This window comes from Brachyhypopomus gauderio, chromosome 15, assembly GCF_052324685.1.
Source record: "Brachyhypopomus gauderio isolate BG-103 chromosome 15, BGAUD_0.2, whole genome shotgun sequence".
Classification (NCBI taxonomy): Eukaryota; Metazoa; Chordata; class Actinopteri; order Gymnotiformes; family Hypopomidae; genus Brachyhypopomus; species Brachyhypopomus gauderio.
The window spans coordinates 18,955,112-18,978,667 of record NC_135225.1 but is presented as its reverse complement, the minus strand read 5'-3'; the positions used below and the strand labels follow the sequence as shown (position 1 = coordinate 18,978,667).

Sequence of the window (23,556 nt, the reverse complement as noted above, 5' to 3'; positions counted from 1 at the left end):
ACACACACACACACACACACACACACACACACACACACACACACACACATTTATGTATGTATGTATTATGTAAGCATGTGTACTGATTCCTTCTCCTAGCAGGTTCCTCGTGCAGCTCTTTGATTGGTCCTTTCTGTCTGGTCTGCACTCACGTCCATCAGCTGTTTGTCCTCTTGTTTCTGCAGGTCGCTGTTGCTCTTGGTGGCCAGCAGGGGGCAGGCGGCGCCACCAGCTTGTGGTTGGCCTTGATCAGACGGCCTGCAACACAACCTCACAGGACTGAAATGTCTGGTTAACTCTAATTTTTGTGACTTAACTGGATGTGTAGGCTATTCTATATGACGCACATATCTCTACATTCAACAAGGGTTATTTTAAGGGGAGTATGATTTTGGTGAGGCCAACACAGATAAGTCACAAAAAAAAAAAAAACTAAACAGACATTTCAATCCTGTGAGGTAGTGACTATAACTTAGTTCATTGAGCACTTTAGTTTTGTCCTTAGTAGATATTTAGACATGATACTGCTTTAATACTGCGAAGTCATGTGGTCAGAGGTGAACTTCAGTATAGCCAGTGTGTATTTTATTTAAAATAATTGTGGCGAGGTGTAGAGGGGAACTCATCCCTCCATGAGACTTGGAAGGGGTAGAAGTGGTTGTGGTAGCAGGTGAGACGGCAGACAGCAGATCACATATTCTGCAGTTCTTGAGTAACACGAGAGTAAACGATAGGAACAGCTTAGCATGCAAACAGGGAAATGTAGGCAATGCTTCACAGTGACTGCAAAGTAGTGTTGGTGGTGATTGGTTCAGGTGGATGTGACCTGGTATCATCAAATCAAATATATTTGTATAGCGCTTTTCACAACACATGTTGTCACAAAGCGCTTTACAGGATTTACAAGGTCAGGGTTGCCAACTTTTGACGTTCGCTTGGAGTGAGATTTTAAGTTGTTGAGCGGGGGGGGGGGGGGGTGGCGAACGTAAAATGGACACAGATTCAGTGTTATATCGCCGGTGGATGGCGCCAGAGCTAGCGAACTAGTAACGTATTGAATCATATATGTGGATCTGAGGTAAATAAACTGGATATTTTTTTTTTCGGCGTGAGGTATCGGAAGTGTGGCGTGAGAGCGTGTGAAAACGGTCAAATCCGTGTGTCTCACGCTCAATGCGTGAGAGTTGGCAACCCTGCAAGGTTAACAACACTATGGGTCCAAATCCCTAATGATGATACTGATATTGTAGGCTCCGACTGCAGTGTTACTCCCCAGGTGAACCTCGGAGAATCTTGAGACCCCTTAGAATCCTGTGTGTGTGTGTGTGTGTGTGTGTGTGTAGAAATTGCTGATGTCTGAGGACTTAATTTGGCAGCAAAGTCACAACTCTGTTAACTACAGAAGGAATGTGGAAGCTTATGGAGGTTTACACCTTCTGAGCTTTCTGTGTGTGGGTTTGTGTTTCCAGGCTTTCTCTGCGTGAAAAAGACTTTGAAGAAGAAGAACAACAACAAGAGGACATCTATGATGATGAAGACTCACACTTTGAGCCTGTGAATCTGGTGAGGCAGTAAATGAGTTAGTGTCACTCACTAGGCCTAAAGAAATCGGCTTTTAGGAATCACCAGTAGATTACTGTTTGGAGACCTGACTGGAACATATCTAACCATCATTTCACTGAGGTAAAGAGGAGCAAGACCATGAAGACATTTAAAAACCATGACTAGAACCTTAAAATCTATTCTAAAGCTGACAGGTAACCAGTGCAGTGAGTGGAGTGCAGGTGTAATATGATCTCTCTTTCTCTCTCTTTTTTAACATCGCAGTCGATGCAAAGTACAACACGACCCTCTGTGCCCAGTGCTATCTGGTGTGCCGTGCAGCACGTGAGCACGTCTCCACTCATGTTTGCCGGTGTTACACCGAAATCTGACCATGTGAGCACAAGGATCATTGTTGCACACAGGTCCAGGAGAGAGGCGGGCCAGTGGCTCAGTTAAAGGTGTCAGAGGCTCTGCCCACTCAGGTGCTGGAGCTCAGACAGACCATAGAGGTGCTGCAGGAGAAACTGAAGAAAAGAGAAGGTAGGTGTGTGTGTGTGTGTGTGTGTGTGTGGGTGTGTGGGTGTGTGGGTGTGTGTGGGTGTGAAAGAGTTCAGATATTTTTTTTTGTTTGTTTTCCTGGTTTAAAAAATCTGTAGCATGTAATAATTTAATAGTTAGCATAATGTGTGTGTGTGTGTGTGTGTGTGTGTGTGTGTGTGTGTGTGTGTGTGTGTATATATATATATATATATATATATATATATATATATATATATATATATATATATATATATATATATATATATATATATATATATATATATCTAGCTCAAATATCACGGCGGAACAGTGAGGTGAATTCTCCCCCAGTCAGTATTAAGGCCACAGTACTACTGAAGAAGGAGCTAGCTCAGAAAACACAGGCTCTTAACAGTGCACTGAGGAGGGAGAACCAGCTGAAGGTGTGTGTGTGTGTACGTGTGTGTGCGCGCGTGCGTGTATGCATGCTGTGTACATACATTTGTGAATGTTTTTTATACATGTGCATATCTCCAGCAAAAAATAAATACACTGAGAATATGGAGTATTTTTACCTTTTTAACTGTGTGTGTGTGTGTGTGTGTGTGTGTGTGTGTTATATTGTGGAGTGTCAGGCTGCATCAGGCACTATGCTTGTGGTTCTGGAGGAGGCAGAGAGACTCCTGGAGCTGTTCTGGAGAGTAACTCTGCCGTCAGGAGACCTCACACACACACTGCAGGTAACACACACACAGTGGACAACACAATGTTCTGCAGAATTAGGTAGCTTCTGTTTATATAAGACTAATTGCCCCCCATGTGCCCCTGGTACAGGAGGAGGTGTTGAGGAGTGAGGTGTCTCGATTACAGAGCTGGCTGTCTCAGCAGGAGAGGATGCTCACAGGAGCAGTCAAACGACTGCGATCCACCAACCAGCTTCGAGAAGGCATGGAACACATCATCATCGACCAATGTACGGAACACACACACACACACACACACACACACCTAAAATCGCCTAGAGAGGCCATGAAGGTCCTCATTGACCTGCAGACAGCACCCACCCACACTGAAGGAGTTTAGTGTTTGCCTCCAGTCTGGTGTTGTGCACAGCCTTACTAACTCCTCTCTCCTCTTAGTGTCCATGACTCACGGGGTGCTGAAGAAAGCCAGAGAAAACCTGGAGGTGAGTTTGTGCTCTGCCACTGTGACCCCTCACACCTACATGACCTTTCACCCCTACATGACACCTCACCCCTATAGAAGCCCCTCACCCCTACAGAGACTCTTCACCCCAGAGAAGCCGCTCAGCTTTCTGCCGTAGACCGACTCAGACCACTGCTCTTTATTTTTATCTTTATTTCATTTCTGTAAGTAACACATTCAATGAGCTTTGGGCAACTCACCACTTTATGTATGAACAGTCAAGTAGTGCTGGAGCCCAGGATTATTTTGGTCAACCAGCAAATAAACGGACTAAGTGGAATAGCACCAGCGCGAGTACGAGTCAGTGATTCACCTCTCCTCTGTGTGCTTCGTGTTTCACTCGCCTGTTAACTGTCCAAGTTCACTTCTATCTGGGTCAGAGCGGATATTTAAGGTTGAACTAACTCCGAAAAGCAAGCAATACAAGCATAGAATTTGACTGAATTGATCTGTTTTTATGGATCGGTCACATTGTCCCCGATACCCGATCTAGAATTTTTTCAGATATTAATATCGGAATCGGTGCATCCCTAATATTGACACATGTGCACGTTTTACTTCCAAGCTCCGCACCCCCCACCTAGGGGGCGCGCCCTCCACTTTGGGAACCACTGCTCTATAGTACGAAGTGTACAGTTATACAGCTGTATACAGCAACTCTAGTTGAGATGTAGTGGGTAGGGTATGTGTTAAATACATGTAGCATATATGGAACAGACGTGGAGTATGATGGCATTATTAGTGACATCTCGTGTGTAACTTTTCTGTTATAGTCTAATTATGGCAGCATTTTGGGGCTAGAAGGCCTTTGAGTAGTGTGTGTGTGTGTGTGTGTGTGTGCGTGCATGAGGGGGTGTTTTTCTTTGTTTTTGCATGACATTCACAGCATGTGAATTCCTGAGATTCCTCACACACACACACACACACACACACACACACACACACACACACACACACACACACACACACACACACACACACACAACCCTGGCTTCCGTACAGCTCACTTAGCAAAGAAACAGTGCCTGACCACCTTCTTCACATCTTTGGTTCTAACTTCAGTGGATCGTGCATGTCCATATAAGTTTGGCTGCACTCCGAGAGCCGGACCATCACACCGCACCGCTGTTCACAGATAGCATGCGTATAGGTGTTGGTATGGAGCCCTTTGGTTGTGCCCTGATTCCTTGGAAACTCATTCTTTCATTCCTCTACTAGGAAATCACCCTGGATGCCCAGTGAGTGGTCAGTCAGCAGGCCCCTCCCCCTGGATGGACTCCACTGAGGATCAGTCAGCACGCTGACTTAATATGTACATAAATGGCTTTCACAAATATTCTTGCTTGTCTTCTTGCCTGTTAAAAGGTACTCTGATGCAGTTCTACAGACACAAATTTGCACACTGAAAAATGAATTTGCACACTGATCATAAAATATAGATTTTGCTCAAGGGATATAAAATAACTTTTAAACTAGTAATTGCTGCGGTTAAAAAAAGGATTTTCTTCTGTAAATATTTAATGTCGTTTAGTTTTGTATTTAATGCCATTTTCTTTTAATGGTTTTGACTGAGCCTCCAAATGTGTAACTGGCTGTTAGACTTTCTGATTGGGAGACCACAGGCAGTACGGGTCGGCAGCAACTCATCCAGTACCATCGTGCTTAACACAGGGGTGCCTCAAGGATGCGTACTGAGCCCCCTTCTATTCACTCTGCTGACACACGACTGCACACCAACATACAGCTCCAACTTCTTCTTTAAGTTTGAGGATGATACAACTGTGGTGGGTCTCATCAACAACAACGACGATGAGACAAATTACAGAAGTGAGGTGAGCCGCCTGGCCGGGGGGTGTGGTCACAACAACCTATCTCTGAATGTGGAAAAGACAAAGGAGATAGTTGTGGACTTCAGGAAATTGCCCTCCCAGCATGCTCCTCTGAACATCAATGGTACTGCTGTGGAGAAAGTGAGCAGCACCAAGTTCCTGGGTGTAGACATCTCAGAGGACCTGTCCTGGAGTAAGAACACCACATCTCTAGCCAAGAAAGTACCAGCGCCTGTACTTTCTCTGCAAGCTGAGAAGAGCCAGTGCTCCATCCTCCATCATGTGCACCTTCTATAGGGGAGCCATCGAGAGCGTCATGACCAGCTGCATCACAGTGTGGTACGGCACCTGCACAGCATCCTGTCGCAAGTCCCTCCAGCACATTGTGAGAGCAGCTGAGAGGATCGTGGGCACCACTCCCTTCTCTACAAGACCTTCACAACTCCCGCCTCACTCTAAAGGCCCTAAACATAGCGGGTGATCAGACACACCCCATGTACAGCTACTTCAACCTACTGCCATCAGGGAGGAGACTACGAAGTCTACAAGCCAGAACCAGTAAGCAGAGGGACAGCTTTGTTCACCAGGCAGTCAGGAGGATCAACTCACTCCCTGCTCTTCCACTCTTTTATCCTTAATAAACAAGACACATTTCAAAATCAACAACAACACTCAAGTTCAACAAAGAACTCTAAACTGAGATTAACTATTTCTACACCCATCACTGTAGTCTAACGCTCACTCAATTTGCACTCCTGTTACATTTGCACATTATATTTATAATTCATTGTATACGTTCACTTTAATCCTAATTACACCAGATTCCTCATACATTCACTTTGCACATACAGTATGTTTACCTACTGCTGCATACGCCACTTGGAATGTAAATGTCAGAGACCTTCTATTTATTTTATTATATATATATATTAGGGGTGGGACACGATTAAAAAAGTTAATCGAATTAATTTGAAGCGTTGTCATTAATTAATTGAAATTAATCGCATTTCGGTATTTAACATGAGAAATATTAATTTAAGTTTGAATGATGAATGAATCAATGAACATAAGCATAAACCTCAACATCTTGTTTATTTTTCCACCAGTCTACTACATAGACCAATAGATGAGTGCAGAAAACAGAGCAAACAGTATTCAGAACACTGAAAATTCTGACCAAAAATATAGTTTAATTTTGGGAGTTTTGCTTAGGATATAGTAAGAATAAGAAGTAAATCAGAAGATGTTTTAAATACCATATTAGATTTTTTTAATTTGCCAGGCCTCTGCCACAGCGATAAAGTCCTCTACACAGGCATCTCCATAGTGCCTAGAAGTGTCTTCTGCATGTTCAAAGCAAATGACTGGATCTTCCATTCATCATCTATAATATGAGCTGTCACACCAAGATAATTCTTGTTGCTAACAGAGGTCCAGTGATCCCCAGTCAGAGCCACATTACGCTCTTCACAATAACCTGTTTTACTTCCCTTTCCTCATCATACAGCTGCTGCATTTTCTTCAACATTGTCTTTCTGGATGGCAGTTCGTAACTTGCATCAGTTGACGCAATTTGCAGCACTCCTACATAAACCGTAGCGCTCGACACCGAACGGCGGACTCTGACATTTTGTTTCCTAATTTGAACCAGAGGTGGGACCAAGTCAGTGTTTTGCAAGTCTCAAATAAGTCCAAGTCTTTATCCTCAAGTCCCGAGTCAAGTCTCAAGCAAAGACAGTCAACTCAAGTCAAGTCTCGAGTCAAGACAGGCAACCGTCAAGTCCCAAGTCTGAAACTTGGAATTTCAAGTCCTTTCGAGTCTTTTTTTTTTTACAGGCATCAACGCTTTACGAATGCTACGCTGATGCGTTTCTTTACTCGTTTTGTTGGTGTCCGCCAGCCAAAAGATGACAGATCGTTTACATTTTATCTTCTCCTAATTACATAAATGTACTTAAACAAGAATATTTCGTTACATCATTTTACACGAAAATAGCAAGCTTCATCATAAGCAAGATGCTGTCATTACGAATGGTTATTCTAAACATTTGGATAAAATGTTTAAATATAGACTAATAAAAGGTTAGGGTTATTTTTTCATTGTTTTCTGTTATTGTGGTCTCACGGTGTACTATTGTTACCTGGAGATTCAGTGGGGTCACATATTCTGATGGCTGCCGTCAGAATTGGTGACCCCAGTTAAAAAGGCTCACCTGTACATCCCATTCATGATTTCTTTGTTGGCTGCAATGGTGAGGGGATGGTAAATCTTGTTTACGTAATTAAGAGACGATAAAATGTAAATATAAACATGTCATATTTTGGCTCGTGGACACCAACAAAACGAGTAAAGAAAGTGCATCAGCGTAGTTTACGTAGCATTCGTAAAGCGTTTGTGCCTCTGAACAGAAACTGTGAAATAGCGCCCCCTGTGGTCACAAAACTCGACGGTCACAGAATCTGGTGTAACACAGGTCTGCGTCAGAAGGACGGAAATGAAATTAATGGGGCGCACTTTATAAATATCAATATGCGTTTTAAAATTTAGATTTGGGGTAAAAAAAAATCAAGTCTTTGCAAGTAAACAGGTTCAGGTCCAATTCAAGTCCAAAGTTATTGGTGTAAAAGTCCAAGTCAAGTCTAAGGGCGTACTCACACTAGGCTCTGTGATCCGGGCCCGGGCACGGTTGCCTGCCGAAGCACGGTTCGCTTGGCTAGTGTGAGCGCTCCAACCGTGCCCGGGCCCGGATCAGTTAACCTTGCTCGGGCCCGCTTGAAGAGGTGGGCCAGGGCACGATTCATGTGGACTCGGGCACGGTTCGCTTCTAGTGTGAGCGCTATCCGTGCCCGGGCCCGCTTGGTGCCTCGTGTGATTGGTTCATTTCGCTGGAACTCAAACATGACGTCAGTGATGCGATGCTCACGTTAAACAGTCATAGCGGCAAAGCGATTAGCAGACAATCGTTGTGTTAAATTATCGATAAATCTGTGCTTGCACCGTGTTTCTGCACTCCCAAAACGACTCCAAAAATACAATAAAAAGAGAATCGTGAACTCCATAGTGTTGTGCGAGCGCGCTTTTTTTCCAAATAAAGCGGCGTTGTGATGACGTAACCGTGCTCGGGCCGGGTTGCTGAAGCCAGTGTGAGTGCAGGCCAGAGGGGGAGTGGGGAGGGGGGATAACCGGGCCCCAGCACGGAACCAGCAAACCGTGCCTAGTGTGAGTACGCCCTAAGTCTCTGAATATTTTTTCAAGTCAAGTCAAAAGTCTTAATATTAATGACTCGAGTCTGACTCGAGTCCAAGTCATGTGACTCGAGTCCCCACCTCTGATTTGAACCCCAACATGTGGTCGAGTGTTGACTGGCAACACTGCTCGTACTAGGAATACATTTAGCAGCCAAGTTATCATTACTGACCTGCGCGTAACATGTTTTGCGTTGAGGTGGTAACGAAGGGTGGAAGTGCTCCTGTGATAAGCAAACTCCTTCCTGCATAAAGTGCAAATAACACTATTTGTGTTTGTACTTCCATCTGGAAGTTTCTTATATTTAAATTTCCCATCCACCAGCGTAACCTCTTCAGTCATCTCCACCATGCTCATCTTATTGTACATCCATATAATCTGTATGTCTGGAACTCGTGCACCGAGAAACATTCCACGGTGCAAAAGTGTCTCATGCGTTAATCTTTTTAGTTCGTTAATTTCCCTGTAATTAATTAATCGAAATTAACACGTTAAAGTCCCACCACTAATATATATATATATATGACACTTGTCATGGTGACTATAGATATATATTGTTCTGTGATTGTTATTCTCTGTTGACATATTCTGAGGTAACTGCAAATTACATTCTGCACAGTTACCTCAGAATATGTCAACAGAAAAAAACAATCATAGAACAATATATATCTAGTCACCATGACAAGTGTTAGTATTTCAAAGTGCATGTTAAACCTGATGTGATTCGCTAAAATCTGTGCTCCTTATTTAAAAGGACTTCTGAGTTTAAGGATTTAGCTTTCTGCTAATTCAAAATGTTAAAAACATTTGACTTTCTTCCTCTCTCTTTCATTTAAAGTGCAGGCACAGTAAGAAATGCACAAACATCTCCATCTTCAAGTAGAATCCATGTTGGGCTTTATTTTGGTCTGGAGGTCTGGCTGGCAGCTCTCAGGTGATCGGGAGGTTCTTCACAAACTCGTTTAGGCTCTTGCGGATATTGGAAGATTGGTAACCAGCGCAGTCCAGCAGTGCCAGACCCATGTGGGCATGAAGGGCTTGGCATAGGTGGACAGTGGACCCCTCACGCTTCCACCCCTGCCGTGGACCGTACCACTGTTGCTGGAGGTCCCCAGGAGGTACCAGAGCAGAGGGAGCACCTTCTGCTCAACCAGTTGTGGCTTGCAGGGGTAGAGTTCCCTAACCAGCTCTATAAAAAGAACATTTAAAAGGAACAAAGATAAATAAATCAAGGATACACTTGGGTGAAATCTTCACATACATTGTAAAACAAGCTCACACTAACAATGGACATGACTGCCCTCCCTCTACTCTGGAGCATCTGAGCTTTTGATATTTCTTCAGATGTGCCAGCATTTAATGTTCTCCAACGTATGACCCCCCCATACAGATCACTTCTGAAAGTTGCTGAAAACATTCAAAATCAATTCAGTTCAAATGAGTTACCGGGAACATGTTGCCCATGACCATATATGGGTTGTCCTTGCAGTCGGCCACCAGCTGATCAATGCGCTCCCTGAAGTCCTCAAGGACACCACCGCCATGCGGGACACGACAGAGCGCAGGTTCCGCACCTGCAGGAAAGACGACGTTCCTGCAGGTCTGATGGGAAGGAGGTTCACGGATAAGCGGTAAGGTAAGGTTCTCAGGAAACAGCAGAGGAGCATTTGCCGAGGTCAGCCGTTACCTTTCAGAGGTGCCGCGTCGTCTGGGCTCACGTCCCTCACCGTGTGCCTAAGGCTGCGCTTCATTCGCTGCGTGTTCTGCCGCTCCGACTATGCGGCTGGAGCTTCTTGTTGCTCCAGACGAGGCTGACACATCTTATCTCTTCGCATTCCTAGACACCTTTGTCCTCTCCTGGGAATACATACATACAAATCACCACAAAACATGGAGTGATGATATTGAAGTCCACATGTTGCTTCATACTTTGATTCTATCCCAAAAGTTTCAAGCTTTAAAAGTTTTGTGAATGAGCTTTGTTTAGTGAGTAAACATGGGGCATAGTGGCTGAATGGGATAAAAAACCCTCATCATGTATCCAAACATGAATCGCTACCTTGGATTTCAGAGTGTGGACAGTGTTCCTGATGGTTGCCAGGTCTTTGGCAGGGATGCACTTTTCCACCATCTTATCAAAGTCATGGTGGGAGGACAGGAACAGCAGCATACGCCGGCCAAAGCACCTGAGACGAGGAACAGACCCCAAAACAGGAGAGAACCGTGAGTGAGGGATCCAATACTCACAGCACACCGACCATTTATCTTACAGCACACAATTTTACAAGGACGTCTGTGTCTAGAAAACACGATAGTCCTTCTATTACTCTGCAATTTACCAGCATTTGCTGACTTCAGAGTATCAGACTAGGAGACTAAAAGAATCAGCAAAAGATTACTATCTGGGAAACTGAATAAGCTTTGTAGAATTCTCGTTCTGATCCCAGTACTAACCTGGTTTCTTGGGAAGCGTCCTGTGCCAACTTGGAGACTGCAGGAATAATTCGCTCTGCACCAATCTTCTCTACCAAAGTAGCCAAGTGCCGAGCAGTACACTTTCTTACTGCAGCATTCAGATGACTTTTGAGGAAAACAGAAGGAAAAAAATTAGGGCATTCAAAAAAAGAAGGTAATAACTATTAATCCATCCAATCAATGTATACAGTACAACTTTTAGCTTCTATAAAGAAACTTAATACACTTATGTGTGATCTACGTGCACAATCAAATGATCGTATTCTATTCGATGGCTTAGTTTGCACCAGTTAGTTTACATATGTAGTTTTTTAAACAGAAAATGTTTGTATGTCCTCTGTAAGCTAGCTAACTAGCCTATTCTTTAAGAGGTGTGAAGGGCAGTTTGAATCAGCAGAGCGGAGATGGAACGCAATAAAAATAATATTTAAGAGGATAAATACCTAAAAATATTGATTATAGGCCAGGGCAATATTTTGAAAGAACAATGGAGAAGTAAAAACAGAAGCCAAAATCAGTGCTGTGTTAGCTTCTTGTGCCTGTTGTTGCTATCTGAAAGCCACAGTTTAAAGCTCACTGCAGGCTAACTGACCAGAGTCCTCCAGCGAGAAGGGCGTTCATGCTCCGAATGGGGGTGCAGTTCTGCACCATGCTGTCCAGAGCTGTGTCCACGTCCTGCCTGATGAAGCCATTGGACTCCGCTGCTTTGTGGAGGAGGACCTTAGCTGTAGCCTCCACTTCCTGGTCCATCCCTTTTTGCAGGCTGGAGTACAACTCCCTCAAGGACACCACAGCCATGCGGGACACGGCAGAGCGCAGGTGCAGCACCTGCAGGAAAGACGACGTTCCAGCTTGTTTCAGCCACATCCAACACTGCCACCGCCATCGTAATAAGTATAATCCACCACTGCAATGTGTTATGTAGGCCTAAATACCTTGTATTGGAGACAGCTAAATGCTATTTCACTGTGACACCCAAAAGGGAATCCTTTGCCTAGAACTGAGCGACTGACTCACCCAGATTTCTTTGATGGTATGTAAAGATAAACACTGATTCTTTACAACAGCAACAGGCCCCAAAGGACCCACATCCACAATGGTGTTTACCTCCCAAAAGCCTACAATGCTGACCTTATGATCTCCTGAGCTTGGGAGAGAGGCCATCTAAGAGAGGCTGGTCAAAACCAACCTTCGTCGGAGGACACTGGGACCACAGTCAGGAAGGACCATAAAACTCTAAATTCCAACCTTATCTGATTGCCCACAGTTTAAACCCACTCTACGTCCTGTGTTATAATCCAGAGCTGAAGATACAAATATTTCAGAGATCTCTGTAACTCCAAATCTGAACTGTACACAGAATTGGGATTCAGCCTACAGGAACCAGCTCGGCTAATGCAGTCTAGAGACACCGAACTTGACTACCTTCCATACAAAGAAAAATTAATTATTCTTGAAACCAGTATTCAGCTTTCCAGCCTTAAGAACAAAGGACCACAAGACCATTTAAATGTGAACACTGTGCCATGTGGTTGACAAAGACACAACTTATGATCTTTCATGTATTCAGTATTAAGTGATCTTATTGGAATACGTGTTACTGTATAAAAACACCACATTGATGCATATCTATGTATTAGTTTGTATGTTACTCATCGAATGTAATCATTCTCATGTGTGCTTAGGTGACCTCACATTCATGCCTGTCTGTGCATTGTGTGTCATTTGTTGTCCAAAAGTGGAAATTGAGAATGGCTCAATGTGTAGACTAATAGAACCAAATTAATTCTTGTTTAGGCAGAGTATGTAAGACAATTTATTTAGGAATAGTTTACTTTGTCTTAGAATTGTGTTAATCTGTCTTCTTTGGTTAAGTCATTAACTAGACCTGGAAAGACGGGCACTCCTCGCTTCCCCTCTCTCTCTCACTCTCTCTCTCTCTCTCTCTCTCTCTCTCTCTCTCTCTCTCACTCTCTCTCTCTCTCTCTCACTCTCTCTCTCTCTCTCTCTCTCTCTCTATTTCTCTCCCCTGTCTGGGCAAAGGTCATGAATATTCATTAATAAAGGCCAATGGTCAATGGCCTGATGAACATAAAAGCGCCTTACAATTACGCCCCTAAAACTTGTTTTAAAAGCCCTAGCTCGAAGCGAAACAACGAGCTTGGCAGCCTGGTAATTTGGGAAGACTTGGAGAACTTCGCCAGACTCGCCGAGACTCAAAGACTTGAACACGCCAAACCATCGCGACTGTTTGATGGACTCACGCCGAACACCGCAGTGTCCAGTAGAGCGATGCCAAGAGACCGCAACTAAAGCTCTCACCGAGTCCCACAGAAGATTCTTCTTTATTTTATTTTATTTTCTTTATTCTACGTTTCGTCGTCAAAAGTACTTTTATTTCGTCTAGTCGTTCAAGTCAAGCTCATCTTCTTTCTCAGTCAAGTATCTGTACAAGTTTGTCTGCGCCCTCCAGCTGCGACTGTGACGTCACCGCTAAGTTTCCGCGACTCGAGCCGTCTCACGTGACCTGCTCCGCAGACCTCAGCTGCCTGAAGGAACGAACCGTGAACGCGCACCGGTTGGTCCGCATAACCACGCCTCTTCTTCGAAGTAAGACGCTCGGTTCATGTGCTGTTTTGGGGTTGCCAGCTTCTATCTCTCCCGGAGTCCAAAATAGTAAATACTGTTGCCATTAACCTGCCCAAACTTCCTCTTTCTTCTTTTCTATTCTCTCTCTAAAGACCTTGTGTCCGTCACTGGGTCCTACGCTAGTTAGGCAAGCTTAAGGATAGTCATATAATCCATTTAAACCTCATGACCGTCGATAACTATCATTCGCTGTTATTGTTTAATTTTATATTCTTTGTTGTTCACTATTATATCCTTGGTTTAGATTAGGAAATTCACATATAGGTTTAATTTCCATTTGAGCCAAATCATTCATATGCTTTGTATAAATTGTAACATTAACCATTTAATAAATGTGGACATTTATTCATCTGGTCACGGTGGTAAATGCATATTTTGGTCGATGGTATTAGGTCACTGCGCGGAACCAGAACTTAACCCTTTAGTAATGAGACTGATCAAACCATATTCCACCTCACTCCGTTATCACAATACTGGTTCCTGAGCAATCAGGATGGTGCCCCGTTCATAATCCATAAACTAACATATGTATCCGCTACAACCTTAATCACTAATTAGTTAGATATGCCATCTGAATTTCAATTAAATGAGAAATGTTTTTATAAAAAAGGAATTTCAAAGTACCATGCTAACTCTGACTAAAATTGGCTGACTTTGTCAGCAACATCACCTGTAATATGTACATGCTGATGGTGTCTGCCAATTTTAGAATTCAGACAGATACACAGTCAGCAAATCTAGTGGCTTACCTCTTGAATAAGAATAATGCAGACATCATGAAGCCTGCTGCCAAGCACATCAGCATGATATTGAGCCAATCTACGGATGGACATCAATCCTTCAATTTTCTTCTCCCTGTATGAAGATATTGGACATAGACACACACTGTAACCATCGGCTACTGAAAGAAAAAAATGCTACAAGAAAAGGGACAAAGAGGAAAAAACTTCTCTAAATACATGCATACTTACCATATATGCAGAACACCATAAATGACTTGCTGTTTAACCTGCCCTAGCCAAATGCTTCAGAATTTTGCAGGTGTGACTTACCAGTCATCAGAGCTAAGCAGTCTGAAGCTCTGAGCGAGAGCGAGGTCTGGTTTGGAGAAGGGCCCTAAAGTCTGCTGCTCGTGGGGATCCTTCCTGGGAGTTCCTGGTTTGAGTTCATCTAGAGAGGAATAAAAGAACCCAAACAAACTGACTAGGACTTTTAGGGCTACCAGCTCAACTTTGGTTCAAATCAGCTTGAAGACTGCAAAACATTATTCAACATGGAGAACTAGATTTAAAACATTGTTGTGTAATGCAGTGTTAACAGCAAATCAATTCCAACCTCTGCCAACTACTCCTTCACACATGTCCTCAGCAGGGGACGCCCTGGTGCGTTGCACTTGAGATCCTGAAAAGCACAATACATATTAACACGTACTCCATCAAAAATCCCAAATATAACTTCTGGTTTCATAGTGGTTTCTTCATGGTGCAGAAAAACATGTCCATGGGTGCAGGCATAGCAATGTACAAGAGGATCAGCAGGGCCTTTTTGTTTGTAGTATAGGGCTTTCAAAGCAGTTTTTACTTTTTTAATACTTTTTTTTTTTACTTTTTTTGTTGTTGGTGGTGCAGCAAATGATTTGGATGCAATTTCCAGGAGATCAAAAGAGTGAGCTCACCTTTGGCAGGCCTGAATGCACGGAGAGGCTCTCGGCCAGAAGGTTTGGGGAGTGGAGGCAACTTTGTGAAGGTGGGCGGAGAAGGCCTCATCAGTCCTGACGAGGTGACTGTCGTGCGTGAAGTGAGCACAGGCAGTGGGAAACACCTGCTGGAGTCAACTTCACCTGCATGGGTGAATAAGGACATTAGCAGAAATTAACTCACCATAACATTTCTCAGTGCCTTAGTACTACGTTGCATATGTTTCTTTATCTGAAAGTGCCACTGAAATATGATTCAAGCAAGATGGACGGAGAACGGCAACTTCTCATATGCATCTTGCTACAATTCATGTAATGGCAGCACAATGAAGTAGTACTGAATAACTGATAGCAGGGCATCCGTGAGCCCAGAAGCAGGAAGACATTTATCAGAGCTTCAGTAAATGTGTGACCCAGTTTTAGTTTAGCTTAGTTATGATTCTTTTAGTTCATGAAATCTTACATTTCAATACAATTTGATTCAATTTAATTATTTCGGCACAATTCAGAATTATTTTAATTCTGATACTGAAGTGCCAAACTACAGTACCGCCTAGCTCTGCTAATGGCCAACACATCTCGCCTCTGCTAGACACTGTTCCATTACTGAGTGAAACCATGTCAGATGAAGATCATCAAATTTGAGTATTTTGTACATTTAACAAGTGGTGACTATAAATGATCTAAGTATATGCAAATTTTTTGGTTAAAATTAAATTCATGTAGTATGTATGACACCACAAAATTAGGTCTGCTCATCACTTTACCACTGACGTGGGAACAAGTGCAAGACAAGCTTAGTGCAAGACGAAATTAACTTAACCGGGCACCCAAATAACCGGCCATGCCTCACTGTGTGTGCCTAGTATGTTCTTAGCAACGTAGCCATGCGCTCACCAGTACTGTCCCTCCACGGGTCCGGGTCTCTGCACCGAGGGCTCGTGTCTCGCTTGTGTAGTCTACGATGCAGAGTGGGAGTGAGCTGCACTCCCGGAAGAGTGACCAGAGGGTAGGAGGGCAGTAGGAACGACCCGGGGGGGTTCCCAGGCAGCAAGCGGCTGGATTTGGGCAAACCTGCATGGGAAAGGGCATCCATGATCATGAGTTTAGCTCCGCTCATTTGACACCTGAGTGAAGTTTCTGACTAACTGATCTCCTTGTTCCCAAATATCGTTTTTACCAATACCAAAACAAATTACGCAACATTATAAATTCTACATTTTGTACAGGTATTTCAATGACATATAAAGTAAAGCCAACATCAATAAGTCACCTCTACCAGCATCCCTGGGGTTAGCTGCTTCGAAGATGTCTGGGAGCAAGGGTTGAAGATGTCTGCCGCTCCGGTGAAATCTCCCCACTCTCTCTCTCTTCCACCCTGGAGAGTGGAGCTGGGGAGGCTCCACTGAACCTGGACATGAAACACAGACAGAACTGTAGAGGACACGTTCAATCTTCAGACCAGCATATGAAATTAAGACCTGCAGATCATACTGCATTTTAAATAACAATAATAGATTATGATAATCGATATTTTGGCATGGCTCAAATGTATATCAAGAGTAGCATTAAGTGGATAAACGAAATGTGCTAATGAATAGGAGCAATTTGAATAACATTTAAGAAAACTTAAATTCATAATCAAATCTGCAGATGGCAGTGAGGAGCAAAAGTGGCTATGGGAGAGTTGTGGAGAGCTGTGGAGAGCTGTGGATCGGAACAGCGCAGGCCTGGGGAGTGGGGTGCTGGCACAATCAACTGACTGCAATAAAACATTCAAGTCTAGTCTTGCTTGTAAGCTCACATTGTCCTTGCCAACAGAAGTGGGTACAAAGAAGTGCGTACCACTGCTTAACGCTGGCCAGGTGATACCCAATACTTAAAGAAGCCATGTTATATAGATTACAAAGATTAATAGATATATGCTTTGGCAGCAGTCCAGATGAGGTATCAGAAGCCAGCAAAGCAACATGACAATGTTTTGTTTAGACTGTTTGGGGGTGTACTAAAATAGTGATAAATGACATCTGTAATCCATATACATGTATTATCAGTATTATACTATGCTGGTATAATAATGATTCGAAGCATTATCACCTTAGACTAAACACAACCGCCTAGCAGATAACGAGTGTCACAGTACACCCACACTGTATGTGGGTCGTCAAGGTGCCCACTCTAATGTGCTCTACTCTACACCAAACATATCACAGCTAAAGTAATGAATGGAACATGAAATACATTAAATTCATATGTCTTCCTCTGGTCCATCTGGTTCATTCGTTTGTCTTCCCCTGTTTCTAATAAATACTGTCCCCATGTTTCATAATACAAATATGCAGTCATGGTCACTTGGCAGTCATGGTCCGGGTCTTGTGAGGGTCGTGGGTTCGATTCTCAGGCCTAAGGCCATGAGTGAGGTGCCTTTGAGCAAGGCACCTAACCACAACTGCTCCCCGGGCATGTGGTCTGTGCACCACAGCCCCCTAGTAATCACTAGTGTGTGTGTGTGTGTTCTAATTGCACAGATGGGTAAGAGCGGAGGACAAATTTCGATTGCGGTGCTGCAGAAAGTTGACGACCTCTTCGTACTATGCACTTCAGCATCAGCTGACCCTGCTACATCAGTTTACGTGGCCTACCACTTCGTGGCTGAGTTGCTGTTAATCGCAAACTCTTCCATTTCCTTATAATACAGCTGACTGTCGAATTTTAGGAGCGAGGAAATTTCACGACTGGATTTATTGCACAGGTGGCATATTGTCACAGTTCCACGCTGGAATTCACTGAGCTCCTGAGAGTGACCCATTCACAAATGTTTGTAAAAACAGTCCGCGTGCCTAGTAAAAATATCTTATCAATGTCTATATGAAAGAAGACAGTTATCGATGAAGAACCCACCAGCAGGCTGGAGGTAGACTGGATCCATCTGCCTCAGAACCTCGCCTTGAACATGGGGCTGAGCAAGGTGTCTCCGCCTCTCCATGTCAGGGCCTAAATGCAAAACACCAACCCAGGGCACAGAAGAAGCATGAGCGTGTACTGTTAAGATCATCAGGTCTATAAGAAGGGCTACAGTGCCATGTGAATTCATTACAATGTTGAAGAATATGTGATGTCATATTTTCTGATAAAACTGATGTTTTACTGGTCAGGTCATGTGCAGAAAGCTGATGGTTCTACACCTCTGCCAGACCTTACAAACAAATGTAATAAATGTTTTTTTCTACTTCATCATGCATGGTTATTTGGTTTGTTGAATACGCATGTAATCTTCAGTGTTACACAGTACCAGTGTGGAGTGGTCCTTCTACAGGCATGTAGACATGGCCGACATCTGAGGGTCCCGCCGTCCTTCTGTGAGGGAAGGGTGCTGGTCCACAGGGATCCGTGTGGATCACTGTCGCTTGGGGGTTGTAGGGCACACCTGAAAATCCCACAGCAGGTAAAGTGAAACCCAGCATGCCTCCCAGTGAGGCTCAAATGCCTTGTGTTTCCCAATGAACAAGTGATTATAACAAGGGCTATGGTGCCATGTGATGTCATTAGAATGTGGGGAGAATCCTTAAGAATTTGTGATGTCATGTTAGAAATCTGTTTCTTTTTAAAAATGTTTATTTTTATTTGCTTTTTCCATGGCCACATGAACAATGTTAAGATTTATGAAAATTGTGCTGAGTCAAAGAAATAACCCATGCTCCATTAATTATATTATCCTGTACACATGAAATACAGAGCTTGACAGTCATCAGTAGAATAAATATACATGTTATTTTTCTGAACCTTAAAAACCCACTATATAAATGTGTATATTTAACTTTTAATTATTATGAATAAGCCTATAGAATCCATACTCATAAGAATTAATATACTGTCTTACATAGAAGTATAAAATTATGTATAGTATATGAAAATTTATTTTTCTCACCACGAGTGGTAAAACCTGGTGTGTCTATGAAGTGGTTCTGTTCCTGTCCAGGCCTTGGCTGGTCAGTTCTCCTTTGGTAAAAACTCATTCTCCACCTGAAAAATAGAAAGAATAGAAAGAGAGAAAGATCTAGAAAAAATAGAGAGATTTGTTAGTTTTGTATTGTTGTGATTTGAGTTTTTTGCTTAGCAGTTAACACATGCTTTGTTTATTCTTTTAACACAGTACACATGTTTACTCTTTTGACATATTAACATAATACAGTATTCTCTTAACATATTAAAGTACTCTTTTAACATTATCCTTTTAACATAATACAGAAGTAAAATGTAACCACTGTTTCATGTAGAAGTAAAATGTAACCATTGTCTAAGATGTGTCCGAGCGGTGAACCCTAGGGAGAGGATGTTGAGCAAACCACACTGTAGAGTGAGATCTAAAAAGCAGAAGGCGTAGGCCTGATTGTGCCGACGGTGGGGAAATATGAATTTACAGCATCTTCATGAATGGTGGCCTCTTTCCGGCCTCTCCGTCCATCGGCAGGGACCATAAGTCCATTGGGGAAAAGTGTTGGGGGGGCAGAAAGAAGAAGTGTGGTATGTATGGATGACATTACCATGTAAGGTATAGAAGAGTGGACAGAGGGGTGGAGAAAACAGTATATAATGACTGCGTCTGAACATACTCTTGGAGAATTCTCTGATGCACAGGTAGTGTTGGTGTCTCTGAGATTCTCCCGAGATATATCTTTGATTTTAATAAAGCCTTTTGATAGCATTGCAACAGTTTGGCTGGTGGCTCCTGTTTTCTCCTACAATCGAACGAACACGCTGGGCTGAAGTGGTGGGAACGTGGTCAGCCCTTCACAGATGGTGACCCCGACGTTCTTGGAGGGGAATCCAGGGCCCATCCTCTAAAGACCTTTGGTTCATCCATGCCGGCATAAAACAAGGTAAGCAGAATACCTGTTACAACAAAATTCTGCACATTTGCATAAATACCAAATTGTGATGAACTAATGGTGTTTGGTCGATGCCAAATTCAATTTTGTTTTGATTCAAATTAAAAGATAAAACCAAGGCTACAGGTAACAAGGCAAAAAAAAAAAAAAAAAAAGGCAATTTAAAGGAAAATACAGGGTTGGAGTCCCTAACAAGTGTTTTCTTTGTTTCCTGGGGTGTGGCAACCCTCCCGTTTGCCTGACGAGGCGACGGCAAGACCGAGCGGCGTTCTCGAGTCAGCTGGGTCACGGGCGTCCCGGGGACCTGAGGTACCCCCAGAATCGCCTGATTTCGGACCAAGAACCTGAATTGATTGAGGGTGGTAAACCTTACGGTGTCAACTGAGCCCCAATCTATCAAAGTAAGGTTGAAGACGACTGAAGGCGAGTATCGGTGATTTGTCAGCAATGCCTGGTGGGGAAATGCACACGATCCAACAGCAGTTTGATTTAAAGTGGGGTCTTGGATTATGGGAGTGGAAAACTTTAGACGAACAGATAACCCTGACCAGTAAGATAATCCCCCCTATTGAGGACAATCCCAAGAAATGGAAAAAACAAAAAAACAAGTGTTCCACAAAACTGAGATCGTGGATCTCAAAAACGGGGTGGCAAGGGAAAGACAGAGTGTCGTTGGGGGACATTATTGACTATAAAATACGGGAGTTTCGCAGCAAAGTAGAGCGACTAAAACATGCGCATAAGGTTGCAGGAATGATAAACCGTAAACGCTTGGCACGTAAAATTATTAAAAGGGAAAAAGATTTAGTGCGGAGTCGTCAGTACAAACAGTACTGGCTGGGAGTCGTGCAGGAACAGGCTAGGAAAAGCGGTCTGAAAATAACAGACAGAGAGGAGAATCTCGCACCACCGCCATATGAGCCCAAGCGCGTAGAGGCCTCAGCTCCCTCAGCGGAGGGCGCAGGAGGAGCGCAGGGAGGGGCTGGTGGAATGTATCCCGTGGTTAATGTTAAAACAGGAACCATAAAAGTTAACCAAGCGGTCGACGGGGAGCCCAATAGAACACGCGATAAATCCACAATGAAACCCACAGGGATTAAACCGTTTGACGAAGTACGCGCGAGGCAGGAGGGCTGGTATGAATGTGTTGATTCACAAAACGATAGCTCAGATGCAGAGTCCACACACTCCGAACCATCTGACAGGGAAGAGGGCTGCGAGCGCGCTTCAAAATCCATACCAGGAACACACAGGCGAGTTAAAAGGAAGGGGGGCCCCACAGCTGTCAGAAAACACAAATCAAAGGGAGACCCATCAGCAAAAGCCATTAAGGGATGCAAGGGGGGAAATAAAGGGAGAGCTGGACGCGCGGTAAGGATTGACTGTGTGTTAGAGGGGAATTGGATGGAGTCAGATTCAGATAGCACACACACAGAGCCGAGCGGAGCAAGCGAGGGAGACATTTCGGGGAGTGAGAAGGAGGGAGCTGACACAGAAGCTATGAAAGCGGAACTGCTAGAGGCCAGAGAAGAGTTGCGCAAGATCAGGGAGCAGCTTCACTCACCACAGCCTGGCTGCTCAGAGCAGCCCAGTCAGAGGGGTTTCGCGGGGCCTCACGCAGGCACTAGATCTAAAACGGGTAATAAAAGTCCTGAAGTAGCCGAAATCATGCCACTCGTGTCCGGACCCGCGGGACAGCGCGAATATCAACCCTGGACATTGACTGACGTAACCGCCCTGACTGACCAACTTCCTCCTCTCAGCGAGGGGGGAGGCATTTGGCTGGCCAAACTGGATAAGCTTACTGCCGGAAAAATTCTGGCTCTAGGAGACTTTAGGGGGGTGGCAGCGCGTTGTTGTACTACCACAGACCTTAGAGATATCGAGTATGATGCAGGCACAACTCACGCTTTACATGAGGCCCCTCTCAACAGGTACATTGGGGCATTAGGGGATGCCCTCCGTAAAAAATGGCCTGTGCGTGCCGCATCCGCAGTTCCCAAGTTCACGTGGTCTGATAAGTTGACCCCCACAGCTTATCTAGGCCAAGCTGTAGACACCTGGGTGTCTCAAACTGGTATTCACCCAGGAACCCAAGGCCCCCACCGTGACTGGTTTAGGAAGGCTGTGTTGGATGGCGTCCCAAAGCATGTGCAGGAAGCCATAGAAAACAATCCAGATTTAACAGATTGCGATTCTGACCAGTGGAACAAGCACCTCATTCATCACTTAACTAAGGCCCTAGACAAAGCGGAAGAAAAGAAAGAGGAACGAGATAAAAGTGAAATAGAACTGCTAAAACTACATTTAGCTGAGGCGCGGCGTAAGGCCACAGAAGACAAACAGGGTAAAAAGCCAAAAGCTGCTACGGTAGCTCCGGTTCAAGCCCATCGACCTCCTCAGACTCTACCTCAACCAGACATGTCGCAGGCGGTGTACACGTACGGGGGCCCGCCCCACGGTCCTCAATACGCTCCTTATGCGCAACAGGGGTGGGAGCACCCACACGAAAGATTTAACGGGGGTTTCAGAGGCAGAGGTCGTGGAAGGGGCAGAGGCACTCGGGGTGGTCCTGGCGGACGGGGTCCTGATATGACAGGTGGATGTTTCATCTGCGGGGAGGAGGGGCACTGGTCGAGGGAGTGTCCTCATAACTCAAGGGAGCGGCACCAGCATGTCAGCGGGCGAGGGAGGGGGAAAGGTCCGTACATGATTGCACCTAACCCTTCTGTAGTCCCAGGACAGTTCCCACTTGGAGACTGGGGAGCAGAGCAGCACGCATGACGGGGCCCCAACGAGAACTCCGACAGCAGCGCTACGGCGGATCCCATGCTGTCCTTGACAGTCGGCTCTCAAGAACTATCATTTCTGGTGGACACAGGAGCAACACACTCTGCGATCAATTGTGTTTTGCCGGATGACTTAGTGAGCAACGATGCTGTCATAGTTCGTGGGTTCTCGGGGGAGTTTCAAAGTCTGCATAAAACTGTTCCAATGACTGTACAGTGTGGCCAGCAGGCCATTAACCACAGGTTCCTCATTTCAGAGTCAGCGCCTGTTAACCTCTGTGGGAGAGACATCCTGACTAAACTAGGAGCTACTGTGTTGTGTAGTCCCCTAGGTCTGGTGGTGACGCTGTCGGACGGTACCGAAATCCAGTGTTCACAGGAAATCAACACCGGGATGTACCTGATCTCCACGGAGTGGCCCCCCACGGTCGACATATACTGGGGGCTCCTGGAACCTGACTCATGCACCGCGAAGGGCATCCACTCTGTGTTCATGTCCTGGAAACCATGGATCAATCTCCTTGAGCCTTATGTCCCGCCCCCCGACCCACTGCATGTCACTTTGTTTTATGATCCAGTAGGGGATCCAGTTTATGGGGAAGAATTTGGGGAACAGCTACAGGGGCAAGTATGGGAGATAGAGACCCGGGGGATAATGGTAGGGCCCGAGGGGGTGGCCGCCTCAGTGCGTCTGACACCTGAACAGCGACGC

The 23,556-nt window shown here is 44.5% G+C and overlaps 2 protein-coding genes and 1 long non-coding RNA gene across 4 annotated transcripts in view; 2 read left to right on the top strand and 1 right to left on the bottom strand.

Annotated features, from left to right (window-relative positions):
• The first annotated feature begins 1,430 nt into the window (after positions 1-1,430).
• LOC143476757 (myomegalin-like) lies at positions 1,431-10,411 on the top strand. The gene is made up of 8 exons (XM_076975098.1): positions 1,431-1,563; positions 1,828-1,887; positions 1,968-2,085; positions 2,374-2,507; positions 2,700-2,804; positions 2,899-3,037; positions 3,204-3,250; positions 9,836-10,411. The coding sequence occupies exons 2-8, from the start codon at positions 1,831-1,833 to the stop codon at positions 9,848-9,850; spliced, it is 615 nt and encodes a 204-aa protein (XP_076831213.1). The 5' UTR covers positions 1,431-1,563; positions 1,828-1,830; the 3' UTR covers positions 9,851-10,411.
• Positions 9,221-19,250, bottom strand: LOC143476755 (uncharacterized). Of its 2 annotated transcripts, none has more exons than XM_076975096.1 (15): positions 19,095-19,250; positions 18,459-18,593; positions 18,068-18,160; positions 16,440-16,577; positions 16,064-16,240; positions 15,146-15,310; positions 14,806-14,871; positions 14,523-14,640; positions 14,220-14,325; positions 11,414-11,649; positions 10,801-10,926; positions 10,406-10,532; positions 10,034-10,203; positions 9,793-9,948; positions 9,221-9,535 (listed from the first exon to the last, which is right to left on the bottom strand). In XM_076975096.1, exons 1-13 carry the CDS (start codon positions 19,180-19,182, stop codon positions 10,168-10,170), a joined length of 1,611 nt encoding a protein of 536 aa, XP_076831211.1. In that variant the 5' UTR covers positions 19,183-19,250; the 3' UTR covers positions 9,221-9,535; positions 9,793-9,948; positions 10,034-10,167. The 2 variants fall into 2 exon arrangements, with proteins under 2 accessions (XP_076831211.1, XP_076831212.1); XM_076975097.1 differs by having other exon boundaries at positions 9,793-9,920.
• LOC143476758 (uncharacterized) overlaps positions 15,540-23,556 on the top strand; it is a 21,320-nt gene continuing 13,303 nt past the window's right edge. The window contains exon 1 of the long non-coding RNA XR_013121381.1: positions 15,540-18,611. This is a non-coding gene — a long non-coding RNA (uncharacterized LOC143476758). The remainder of the gene's footprint in view (positions 18,612-23,556) is intronic.

Bases quoted from the DNA above. Each gene is read 5' to 3' on its own strand.
- LOC143476757 (XM_076975098.1), top strand. From the start codon at position 1,831: ATGCAAAGTACAACACGACCCTCTGTGCCCAGTGCTATCTGGTGTGCC. The intron at 1,888-1,967 runs GTGAGCACGTCT...TGTTGCACACAG, and splicing joins TCTGGTGTGCCGTGCAGCAC to GTCCAGGAGAGAGGCGGGCC. The intron at 3,038-3,203 runs GTACGGAACACA...CTCTCCTCTTAG, and splicing joins ACACATCATCATCGACCAAT to TGTCCATGACTCACGGGGTG.
- LOC143476755 (XM_076975096.1), bottom strand. From the start codon at position 19,182: ATGAGTTTTTACCAAAGGAGAACTGACCAGCCAAGGCCTGGACAGGAA. The intron at 15,311-16,063 runs GTGAGCGCATGG...TCACCCATGCAG, and splicing joins CCCGTGGAGGGACAGTACTG to GTGAAGTTGACTCCAGCAGG. The intron at 10,204-10,405 runs GTAGCGATTCAT...ATGTATTCCCAG, and splicing joins TCCACACTCTGAAATCCAAG to GAGAGGACAAAGGTGTCTAG.